A 12,442-nucleotide genomic window follows, 5' to 3' on the forward strand; every position below is an offset into this window, starting at 1 on the left:
TTTTGAACTACAACTCCCATCAGCCCAATCCAGTGGCCATGGTGGCTGGTGCTGATGGGAGTTGTAGTTTAAAAAAGTAACTTTTCCAAGCTCTGGCACATGACTAAGACTTTCTTGTTCCAGAAGGCATTTTAAGATAGTGTTTGGTTTTATGGTGTTTTTATTATTTTATTTTGTGTATAGCTCATTTTTAGGTGCACCGCTTAGAAAAATGAAGGATTAAGTTGTATATAAATGTAATACATAAATAATTGTCATTTGTTCATCTTCACCCTCTTTACAATTCTTTATTTCATTGGCAGCTGATATAAATATAGCACAATCAAATGTAACCATGTCAACAAATAATCCTTTTAAAGAAAAAGAAGGCTAAAAACATACAATACCCATTGCATACTTTTCCCTATGTTAATGGTTGCCCCAAGAACGTTTAACCTAGGGGTGTAAGCACTTCTGTATTCAGCAATCATACTTTTATCACATACATTTTTATCTGTCTTTTTTTTGTGCATCTCAGTTCTTGAACACTTGGCTTTCCTTCCTGGGTTACATTCTGAAAGTAACTTCATTGGCTTCTGCTGGTTGGGAGAAGCAGAAGGGGGGGGGCAAGACTTCCTCTACACCTAACTGCTGACAGGCCACTTTGCAGCCCAGCACTGTCAGAAAACTGCCATAACTCAGAGGAAAGAAATAGATTCGGTTGATTGGTTGCTGCAGGTGCATGCAGGTGCTGACTCAATGTTGCCTCTTCCACAATATTCAACACATCCTGTAGCAATGTTTGCAGATCGGGAAGCCATGTTTCCAGGTGTCAAATATGCCTGCATACACAAGGCATACTGGTGCAAAAACTAAAATAAATATATTGATGAGCCACAGTGGAAAGGGGGGGGGGAATTGTCCTAACCCATTTTAAAGCAAACCTTCATCTGGCAACTGGCCTAAAAAAATGGAACAACCTAGGCTTGGTGGCAGCCTTACTCTGTTTAGTGGTGTCAATATCCCTGTGGCATATATTGAGAATTACAGTCTGCAGACAATTTACGGCCCACTGACACTTGAGGTGGTATCTTCCACCTGCCCTTTGGATTAAGTGTACCGAGTGCAAGCAGTTGATGGGTAGCAAACACCCATTTTGATGCTCCCTCAATATCAATCAAGGTGTTTGGTGCAACACCAACTCAGACTGCAGGTGAGAGGCGGTGGAGTAGATGTGGTCCACCACAGTTCATTCTCCATTGCCAGGAAACTCCTCCTCCTTGGAGCAGGACTGGAGAGCCTCCGTCTGGTGCTGGTCTAAAGAAATATGTTAGATGTGTTGTTTGTGTACCACCCACCCTGCATCCCAGCAGTTTCCCTGTCTGGGCCGGTTGAGGTGATTTCCTGTGTGGTGCTGCAGGAACTTATGACTGTGGTCTTCAGTGATTTAATATTCATGCTTGGGATTTCTTAGCCTCCATGGCAACTGTGGAAGTTTCTCAGATAGTAATTGGTGTTACACATGGAGCAAGACACTTCTTTCATTTGGTCTCTGCTCTACGTGGTGAGGGGTAGTGGTCTGGAATTAGATGTAACAGAGACTGGCCCATTTTCCATGTTGGACCACTTCCTAGTGTAGTGTGGTTTTGCAGTGACTATTCCCGCTTGCAGGGCTGGGGACCAATTAAGATGGCTCACCTTGGGGGCTGATGGATTCTAATGGATTTCTGATTGGTCAGGGGGATTTTCCAGTGGATAAAGTAAGTGCTTGCCGTTGAGGATTATTTTGTTGTGTAACAATGAGATGTGTAGGGCCATTAATACAATCACACCTGAAGGTCCTCGTTGGCATGAGGAAATCACATTGTTCCTTGGAACTCCAAGGAGCTATTGCTGATGAAGCAAAAATTGGTAGAAATCTTGCTCCAAATTTATAATCATGATTATAATCAAACATAATCATGCCCACCATGGAGCAGTGAAGGCAGCAAAGAAATCATATTTCACAGCATCTGACTCCACATTACTAAATTAGAGTGATGTGCAAGGCACTTTCAAGATAAAGTTGCTCAACTCTGTAGTGACTTGGATGCCATTACTTCAGCAGATCCAGATGCTGTTTTCCTTTGTTCCTGGTGGAGTCAATGCTTATTAGAGCTAGGATCAATCAGAAACACAGAAATAGTAATTCAGGAGTTTCAACAGTATTTTCTGATCCTCCATGCAAGTCTCTTGGGAGAAATATCCCCAAAGCCAAAGGAGACTTAAATTACTCTCCTTATGATGTCACTACTTGCTGATGCAAAATATGATTGGTATTGTCCTAACATATGCAGTCATTTAAAGATCTGTTTGTTTTTAAAAGCTATACATACCGTGTCAAATGCCACAGGAATATTGAAAGTGCTTGGCTGAGGGGACTCACACATCATCAGCACATGGCACCCTGAAGAAACAATTAAAGGTATTTCAAACTGGTTTAAGGGGCTTTGGTAAGATGTTTTGGTTGTAATCTAGAAATATTCTTCATTTTTGGTATAGTAAATAGTAAAATATTCCAAATGAATGTAGTGTATGAATATTATACTATCCCTTGCATTCATGGAAAAGCTTACTTCAAAGCTTAGGATGGTGCAGGGAATTTCTAAGAAAGACACATTTGCCAGGAACTGGTACCATTTTATACTTTATGTAAACCAGAGGGAGAATGATCAGGAGTCTCCACCAAATTACATTAACTTTTGGAATGCATGATGCTGGACACCTATACCGTGCAGGCTGATGTGATTGCTAACCTATTTGCAGAGCTTGGAAAAGTTACTTTTTTGAACTACAACTCCCATCAACCCAATCCAGTGGCCATGCTGGCTGGGGCTGATGGGAGTTGTAGTTCAAAAAAGTAACTTTTCCAAGCTCTGCATTTGTGTTCATGCCTTTTTCCTGACTCAGGTTTATGTTTGTCACCAGATGACTTCCCAGTGCTGATATTTAAGAATGGGGCACTTCTTTTTCTTTCCTGTGTTAATATACTTTGTTGTAGTAACTCTGCAGTTAATATCATTGTATGGGGAGTTCAGGGAGAGTTGAGGTTTTTTTTGGGGGGGGTCTAGGTCCTTAGTTTTCTTTTTGTGCTATCCCACTCATGATTTTGTAATCCTGTTTTCTTTTATAGCCTGTTTTCTTTTATTGTTGGTGCTGTGATGTGATATTTCAACAACTATTGATGATGTAACATGCCAACAGTTTTGTATCTTTTGAAAATTCTGAGACAGAGAGAGAGAGAGAGAGAATATTTACTATGACCCAATACATCGTTGGATCCCACTAATGCCCTGCATGTTAGTTATTTCAATCCCTGCCTCTCTCTCTCTTTCTCTCTCTCTTTCTCTCTCTCTCTGTGTGTGTGTGGTGTGTGTGTGTGTGTGTGTGTGTGTGTCGATGGAAGAATGAACTGACATTAGACCATAGCTCCTCTTCTATTAATAGGAAAATGTGCAACCTCTTTTTTTTCTAGTTCACAAAAAAGAAAGGGTGATATGTGAATTCAACATTAATGTGTGTAATCAGTGATCTGTAGGGTTAATTGGAACACATCCTTCCTAGATCAGTATCACATATTGAACTCTTACAGACATAGTTTGGCATGAACAGTAACTCCTCTTGGCTGTGAAATTTATCAGGCGATTTTGTGTTGTAACAGTTCATACAGTTAATTGTTTAATTGCCGTGCTCTATATTTAAAATACTTGGCAGCCTTATGTATTGAATTTATCCATAAATGCAGGTATAATCTCTGTTGCATCTCTGAGTAATTCAGATATGAAAAATGGGGAGAACCCATAACCTAAGTGGAGAGCATATTCTTTGCATGTTGTAGATCCCAATTTCAGTCCTTGCTATCTCCAATTAAAAACAAATGATTAGATAGTGGGATTGTTATGTGAAAGATCCTTGCCAGAGATAGTAGAGAATGGAGGCTTAATGATAGTCAGAAGAGACCACCATTTCCCAGGCTCATGCCCTCAAGATACTTTGAACTCCAAGTCCAATTGGGCCCAGTCAGCATGGCCAATGGTCAGGGGTGATGTAGTCCTTAATATCAGCACTGTGCTTACTCTATGCTGCATCTCTGAGTGAGCATCAGTTTGGGGAAGACTGGAATAGACCTAGTGGTCAAGATGGACATGGGGAAGGGCTATAGCTCAGTGGTACAGCATATGCTTTGCATGCAAAACATCCCAGATTGTTAAGTTAGTACAGGGTTGAGAACTGGCTGTGGGTCAAGAGTCACCAAGTTGCAGTCCTTAACATATGATCAGCACCAGGTGGGGGAAGACAGGGCACACTCTATGCTGCATCTCTGAGTGAGCATCAGCTTGGGGAAGATTAGAGTAGACACTCCTGGGCAAGGTGGACATGGGGAAAGGCTATAGTTCAGGGGTATAGCATATGCTTTGCATGTAAAATGTCCCAGATTGGCAAATTAGTGCAGGGTGGAAGCTGGCTATGGCTCAAGGGTTGGCTCAAGGGGTATTGCTAAAAGTGTACACCCCTATCCCAATCTCAGAACAATGTTGTAAGGATTAGGTTAGTATCTGAATGCTTGTTGGCAGAGATCCAAAACATCTTCAAATAGTCTGACCAACATTGCTTTCTTCAGTTGATAGCTGAGTGCCAAACTACACATTTGTTTAACATCATGATTATCTTTTTAAAAATTGCAAAGCAGTTGGAGCTCCCTATTAGACCATTATTGGTGAGGTAGGGAATTTAACACTTACCCTCACTGTCACAGCTCCAGTTTGTATTTTAAAAATCTAACCAGCATAAATGGAATCTCTCTTTCCAAAGCAAATACAATAAAGGAAATAGTTCTTGAACTGTTTCATATTACTGCAGTTTACTAAAACTCCCACCCCCAATCATGCAGACTATGCAGGAACCAAAAATATCAGTCATAATCAGTCACATTTTGTATACAAAAATATCCATGTTTATTTATTTACAAGACTTTCTTTGCCCACCCTTCACCATACAGTTCCAGGGTGGGTTACAGCTATAGAATATATTAATACATTAAAACAAATAAAACCATTACAATTGTAAAAGTCATAAAACTGTTCCAAGTTGATGAAGACTGTATAAATTAAAAGAGGTGAATCCTAAAATTCAAAATAGTTTAATTGTCAAAGATCAAGGTAAAGATCAAGGCATACTGTAAAAGCTAAACAATGAAGTAGCTAGACAGACCTCTTTGGGGAGGGAGTTTTACAATGTAGGGACTGACACAAAGAAAGCCTTCTTCTGGGCAACCTGTCACCACACTTCTCACTAGGGATGGTGGAGAAATGTGAGCTCTACAGCTTTTCATTTGTTCTCCAAGGAGGTAAAACAGTTGTTTTTCCTGTGGGCACTAGCAAACTTTACTGATATAGATTTTTTATTTTTAAAAATATCAACTTAATGGCACTGTTTTTGAATCCAGAACATATCTGATGATGATCTCTTAGACTAACATGAATGAATGAATGAATGAATCATTTATTACGGTCACAGGCCCAAAGATTAAAATCAGGATAAAAAGCCACAAAAATTAAAATACATATAAGAGACAACTGCTAATACAACCAAGTTACATTACTAACATTATTTTCTTCATTGTCATAGTTTTGGAGTTACTCTACTGAAATGTATATTTCATTGAACTATGTTTCATTGAGTTGATGATGGTAGTCATTAAGATTTATTTCTTTGTTTGTTATCCTATCACCCCACCTATACAGGTTTCCTGTGTGTGTGCGTGTGCGCGTGTGTGAGTGTGAGAGAGAGTGTGTGTTAAGGTAGTAATGCTGAAGAAATAAACTTTAAAAGAATTATTCTTTGAGCTTTTCAGAATCATTGTCTCATACATTGGTGTACAAAGCTAAGGTCATTCTGACCTACACAAGTTTTCTTCAGTTTCATCTGTCGTCATTAATACAAAATCTATTAATATAATATTTTTCATACATATATTTAAATGTTGCTTATTGATATTAATAAATAAGTGTAAATGGAATACATTTTTTAAAAAAGAAAATGATTTCTATTTTAAATAAAAGGATTTTTTACAAACAGATGGTATTTTATTTGAAAAAAATGAATGTAGTTTCATTTTTTGTTTTAAAAATGCTTAATTTAATTAAATGATTGATTTCATTTTCTTTTATGTGTGTTCAATCAACTTTCTGTTTACTTCTACTAAAATATTATCCCATGTAGTAATGGACAAAGTGATTTCCCCCCCAAGGAAAAGTAAATAAAGTGAACTTTACAAATCTTTTTAGCAATTATTGTCTTGCCAGCTTTTCTTCTTCATGTGGCTATCCACAGCTGTTCAAGAGAAAGGGAGGGTGAGGGAGATTTCATACTGTGTTAAAAAAATCCATAGGGATGTCTTGCTTATGATGTGTATCATTCTCACACAATAATTTTAAACCTTTTGTTTTGTTTCCCATCCTCTGGGGGCAGATGGGTACTTAATGATGGGAAATCAGTAACAGTAGGAATACTGTAAATAACAAAAATCAGAAATGTTATCAAGTGTCACCATACAGGGCCGAGATCATACAAAGTTAACAAGATGTGAACTGCTATGGACTGAGTATGACTAATCATAATGCAAATAAAAGTTGAACTGGGTCAGAACAGTGAACCCCATCCCTACTTCTGAAGGTGGCAGAACTACCAAGAAACCCCACTTTCCAGATATTAACACCTGAAAATTTAGGTATGGAAAGAAACAGTTTTTTTTTTAATTCAGGGGTAGTTGGTGGAGGGGGGCAGCAGAGAAGGAGTCAGCAAAAGGCTCCACAGCATCTAATTGCACTTTGGGAGCCACTGACCCAGTTGAATGCAGGCTCCTTCATGAGCTGTGTGCAGGAGTTGGAAGGGAAGAGCCAACTCCCACTACTGGGGAGTAAGTGCTCCCCATAGAGCACCAATGAAATTGCTTTCCTCTACTAATCATTTTGATGGCAGAATTCCTATGCAGATTGAGCCCCAGTAGAGCATTCAGAGGGGTACTTCGATGTGATATAAGTTCCCCCCGCAGCTCCTCCCCCACCATGCCCCCAGAATGCCCCATTTTCCAAATTTCTGCTGGGTATCCATCTGCCATGCTGGCCATCCCCAGCAGACGCCCGGCTGAGCTGGCACGGTTCTGGTGGCACCGTGCTCAGCCAGGACAAGAGGTTCTCCTAGCACCAATGGAATTGTTTTCCTCTGCCAACCATTTTGCCAGAGGAATGTCTGTGCAGATGAGACCCAGGGGAGCTCTCTGAGGGGGACCTGGATGTGATGTAAGTCCTCCCCATGACACCTCCCCCACCATGCTCTCAGAACAGCCTATTTTGGGGGTTACTATAGAGAGCCAGTGTGGTGTAGTGGTTAAGGTGTTGGACTACAACCTGGGAGACTAGGGTTCAAATCCCCACACAGTCATGAAGCTCACTGGGTGACCCTGGGCCAGTCACTGCCTCTCAGCCTCAGAGGAAGGCAATGATAAACCCCCTCTGAATACTGCTTACCATGAAAACCCTATTCATAGGGTTGCCCATAAGTCAGAATCGACTTGCAGGCAGTCCATTTCATTTTTCACCAGCTCCCGCCCACTCTCTGTCCATCAGATTGCCTGTCCACAACAGATTCCTGGCTGAGCCAGGATGAGGGGCTTCTGCCAGCAGAGCCCAGCTGTGCCGGGAGCCTGCCAGCTAAGCCAGGAAGCCAGCACATCCACCTCCCCCCAGCCCGAGTAAACTCAAGTTGGATTGCTCCTTAAGACATTTAGGACTTTAAACAATAATGTGTCTGTTGGACTAGAGTCAGCACTTGTAATACATTTAGTAACAATGAATATAGCAGATTCAATTCACAAACTGATTATTTTGGAGTCATCACTAAGCACAATTGTTTGCCCACTACTAGTGGTTTTACAGTGAAATTTGAAACCTGTTTAAATTAACCTATTAATCAATATTGATAGATTAACAGTTCTTAGCTTCTTCCTCCTACAGAATGGATGCAAGTACTAAAGACAACATTAGCAATCTTACTTCCATTTCTACGTTTCTGCTGTGGGAATTCTCAGAACGACGAGAACTGCAGATCTTGCACTGCTTTCTATTCCTAGCAATGTACTTGACAACCATAATGGGGAATCTTCTCATCATTGTTGCAGTAGCCCTTGACCATCACCTTCATAAACCAATGTACTTTTTCCTAACAAACTTGGCCATGATGGACATTGGCACTATTTCTGTCATGATACCCAAATCTATATCCAATTCCATCTTGAACAAAAGGTCCATTTCTTATTCTGGGTGTGTGGCTCAAGTTTTCTTCTATGTCTTATTTGCACCAGCAGATCTTTTCCTTCTAACTGTAATGGCACATGATCGGTATGTTGCCATCTGCAACCCATTACAATATGAAACAATTATGCACAAAGGAGCCTGTGTTCAGATGGCAGTCATTGTGTGGATTATTAGTATGTTTTATTCCATGTTACACACTTGCAGCACCTTTGCAAATACCTTCTGTTCTAATACTGTTGACCAGTTCTTCTGTGAAATCCCAACATTACTAAAGCTCTCCTGCTCTGACTTTTACTTAGTTGAAGTTGGGTTTCTTGTGCTAAGCTGTCTTCTAGGACTAGGATGCTTCATATTCATAGTCATAACATACATGCAGATCTTTTCCACAGTGCTTAGAATTCCTTCAGTGCATGGTCAGAAAAAAGCCCTCTCCACTTGCCTTCCTCACCTCACTGTTGTCTCTGTGCTTATATTCAGTACACTCTTTGCTTATGCAAAGCCTCCCACTAAGTCTTCTTCTGAACTGGATATAGCTTTTGCTGTGATATATACCATAATTCCCCCCACATTAAATCCATTCATTTACAGCATGAGAAACAAAGAGATCAAGACTGCTTTGTGGAAGCTCTTAGATTTGGGACATTCTTCTAAAGCTATGTTTAGAGGTCTATAGAAATGGGATTGTATGCTGTTCTGTGTGTGAATGGTTGGCTCTGCAATTTTTAACCTTGCATTAGAATCTTTGGTAGAACATTTGCCTTGTGTGCAAAAGGTTCCTGGTTGTGAGGCAGACACAGGATGCATCCCACCATCAGCCACCGGAATAAAACAGCCAGTAATGATTTAAGGGTAAAAACAGACCACAATGCCAAGTAAGTGAGTTTGGGAAGGAAGTAGGGTGAGAATCAGCTTTCGTTCCAACAGCCCTTGCTGATGGAATGTTTGTTTCCCAACTAGCAGTTTTGGGATTTACTCTTGCGTGTTGACCTGTGTTAGACCGTGGTATGGCCAGTGCACTTGGGATCCCACTGGGCAAACAGTGAGGCTGGGTGTATGCTGAATGAAGCCTGTGCTAGGGGTGTGGCCCACATGTACCCAACCAGACCCCTTTTGGGGGGGGGCTTTATGTCTGAATCTACCCAGTGCCATTTCTGCCTTAATTAGTGACAGAAGCAATGTATGCCTAACAGCTGAAGAAACAATCACTGAGGGATAAGCAAAAAACCTACTCAGCTGAAAGCCAATTTGATTGAATGTAAAATACCTATATGACATAGGCTTGCCAAGTCAGAAGCATCCCAAACCCTGATATTTCAGTGGTGGGCCCTAATGATGTCATGGTGTGGGCCCTAGTGATATCATTAAGGATGATATATTAAGCATCAACCACAGCTGCTTGGAGCATACCACTAAGAAATAATATGGGATTAGAAATTAAGACAGAAATCTTTGTTAAATGAGGATGTTCATTTAATTCAGGTCCAGCCTAAATGATGAGATCATTCCTTCTCACCTCCTTAGAGAGACTGGGTAAAAAAATGTAAATGTACTGCCTTCAAGTCAATTCCAATTTACGGCGACCCTATTAACAGGGTTTTCATGAGGCTGAGAGGCAGTGACTGACCCAAGGTCACCCAGTGAGCTTCATGGCTATGTGGGGATTCAAACCCTGGTCTCCCAGGTCATAGTCCAACACCTTAACCACTACAGCACACTGGATCTCAGACAGACTGGGTACGGTACATTTAATCTAGCCTACTTGCTTCTGGCAAGAAGGATTTAAGTGCTCTGAGGCCAGGCCAGTCACCAGAATGCCATTTTAGGAAAAAGGGAGCCTAGAGTTGTAGAGACGTTAGATGGGAGCACTCAGGAGTAAGGATGGATGCCCCAGACACAGCCTTTCCCAACCAGTGTGCCTCCAGATGTTGTTGGACCACAACTCCCATCAGCCTCAGCCAGCATTGCCAATGGCTGAGGCTGATGGGAGTTGTGGTCCAACAACATCTGGAGGCACACCAGTTGGGAAAGGCTGCCCCCAAAGGCTGCAATTCTAAACACAATTACTAAGGGACTAAGGCCCATAGAACTCAATTGGATTTACTTCTCAGTAGACATGGTTAGGATTGTGCTGTTGGTAAGGTTTGACTAGGGATCCTCTGCAAAGATATCCATATCAAAGCAGGCTTGGCAGCACCCTGCCTAAAATGCCCTGCCTGCCTTTTAACTGTGGCTGCTCCAAACTTCTTGACAGACTTGACCCTTCAATGCAGAGAGAGGTTTGAGAAATGAGTAAAAGTTAAGAAGATTCTCTGTTCTTTCCTGCTTACCCTGTGGGTTTCTGTAAACTCACGTTGACAGCCAACCCAATTCCAGTGAGTAATAATTGACAGAGAGGAAACACACATGGTTTGGTCTACCTTCACAGGCAGTAGTTTGGGAACAACAGCAATTAAAGCTACACTTCCCAGTGTTTGAATTCTCTTTTACTGCTATTGGGTGAGGAAGAAACCATCATGCAAACAAGGTGCTTCATCAGTTGGTTTAAGGGGGTTGAGCTGAGCACATGGAACCACTGTTGTTGCTTCTATGGATGTAAGGAAATGATGTCAGATGCAAATGAAATGCAAATAGAAAAAGAAAAAGAAGACAGTGATGATTTCCTAAATGCAATACCATACCACCCACAACAAGATTCCTGTGAGTAAGGCAGAAGGCTCAGCATCCCACAGCCAGTCAGGGTTCCTAACTAAAATGGAAAAAAATCTTGGCAGCCAGTCAGCCAAGGTCACAGAAATCCCCATGCAGCACAACCTGATCTGGGGGCTGCAGTTAGTGCAGAATGTTGTGGCACAATTACTAACGTGTGAGACCTTATCAGCACATAATGCTTCCACTTTGAAATCTGTACTAGTTGTTGATTTGCTACCAGGCCAGGTTCAAGGTGTGTTACATGACACGGGTGCTACACAGCACTTGTTATGCTTTTGTAAGAAATCAGTCCTTTAGTGTGGCAGCACCTATGCTTTGGAAGTCCCTGTATATTGACATTAGGCAAATGCCTTCATTGTACTCTTTTCAGCCCCTCTAAAAACATATTTGTTTGGGAAAGCCTACCCAGGCAAGTAGAAGCTATTGTGCTTTTTATCTGTTTTTACCTCATTGTTGGTTGTATTGTTTTGGATATTTTTAAATACCTGTCTTTAACTGGTTTTGCCAATAATATTGTTGTTTTCCTTATGTAAACTGCTCTGAGGTTTTTAAAAACAAATGGATGTATCAATGTTGTAAACAAAATGCATAAATAAATTGTGGAGTTACTGTGGATCTCGGGTTTCTCTCCACTTTTAGGAACAAAGGGATCTGCCTTAAATCTGCTCAGGCCCCTTGGTACCATCTAGCTCAGTGTTGATGACATGGACTAGCTTTGGCTCTCCGGGATTCCAAGCAATAGTCTTTTCCAGAAATTGAATTTTGGACCTTTATATGCAAAGTGTATGCCCTACCACAGAGCTTCAGCCCTTCCCCTGCTTAAAAAAAAGTATCTTTTAAAATACTTCTTTTCAATTCACTAATGAATGCACAGGATACTTAGGGCAGATCCACACCATTCATTTTAAGCACATTCAACACATATTTGAAACACATTAATCCCCCCACAGAATCATGGGAACTGTAGTTTGTTGGTGGTAACTATAAATGTGAAGGGAAAACTACACTTTCCACGATTCTTTGGGGGAAGTCCTGCACTTTAGATGCAAGCTGGATGTACTTTAAATGTATTGTGTGGATCTACTTCATAACCTTTGCCTGCATGTAAATCTTTTTGTTTTCTTTTTTAAATGGAAATCAGCTACAAAATTTACTAGGTGACTATAGGCTACTCCCCATCTCTCCGCCTAATCTGCCCCTCATGGTGAAAAAAATGGAGGTGGCCATGACTGTTCCAAGGAAGAAGGGCACACTTAAAATGTAGTGGAAATCATAGTGAGAAATCAGATGCTTATTGGGACACTAGTTTGAAGAAATATTTATATAAGCATGACTGTCAAAGATCTTTATTATTTACGCAATCTGTAAATATATTTATAGTGCAATCCTATGCATGGTTA

The 12,442-nt window shown here is 40.9% G+C and overlaps 1 protein-coding gene across 1 annotated transcript; it reads left to right on the forward strand.

The window, feature by feature from the left end:
- The first annotated feature begins 8,034 nt into the window (after positions 1–8,034).
- On the forward strand, positions 8,035–9,006 carry LOC133367713 (olfactory receptor 14I1-like). Its single transcript, XM_061591812.1, has one exon. It carries the CDS (start codon positions 8,035–8,037, stop codon positions 9,004–9,006), a length of 972 nt encoding a protein of 323 aa, XP_061447796.1.
- The last annotated feature ends 3,436 nt before the right edge of the window (positions 9,007–12,442 follow it).

Source organism: Rhineura floridana, chromosome 11 (assembly GCF_030035675.1).
Source record: "Rhineura floridana isolate rRhiFlo1 chromosome 11, rRhiFlo1.hap2, whole genome shotgun sequence".
Classification (NCBI taxonomy): domain Eukaryota; kingdom Metazoa; phylum Chordata; class Lepidosauria; order Squamata; family Rhineuridae; genus Rhineura; species Rhineura floridana.

Excerpts from the sequence above, each read along its gene's own strand:
- LOC133367713 (XM_061591812.1), top strand. The coding sequence starts at position 8,035 with ATGGATGCAAGTACTAAAGACAACATTAGCAATCTTACTTCCATTTCT.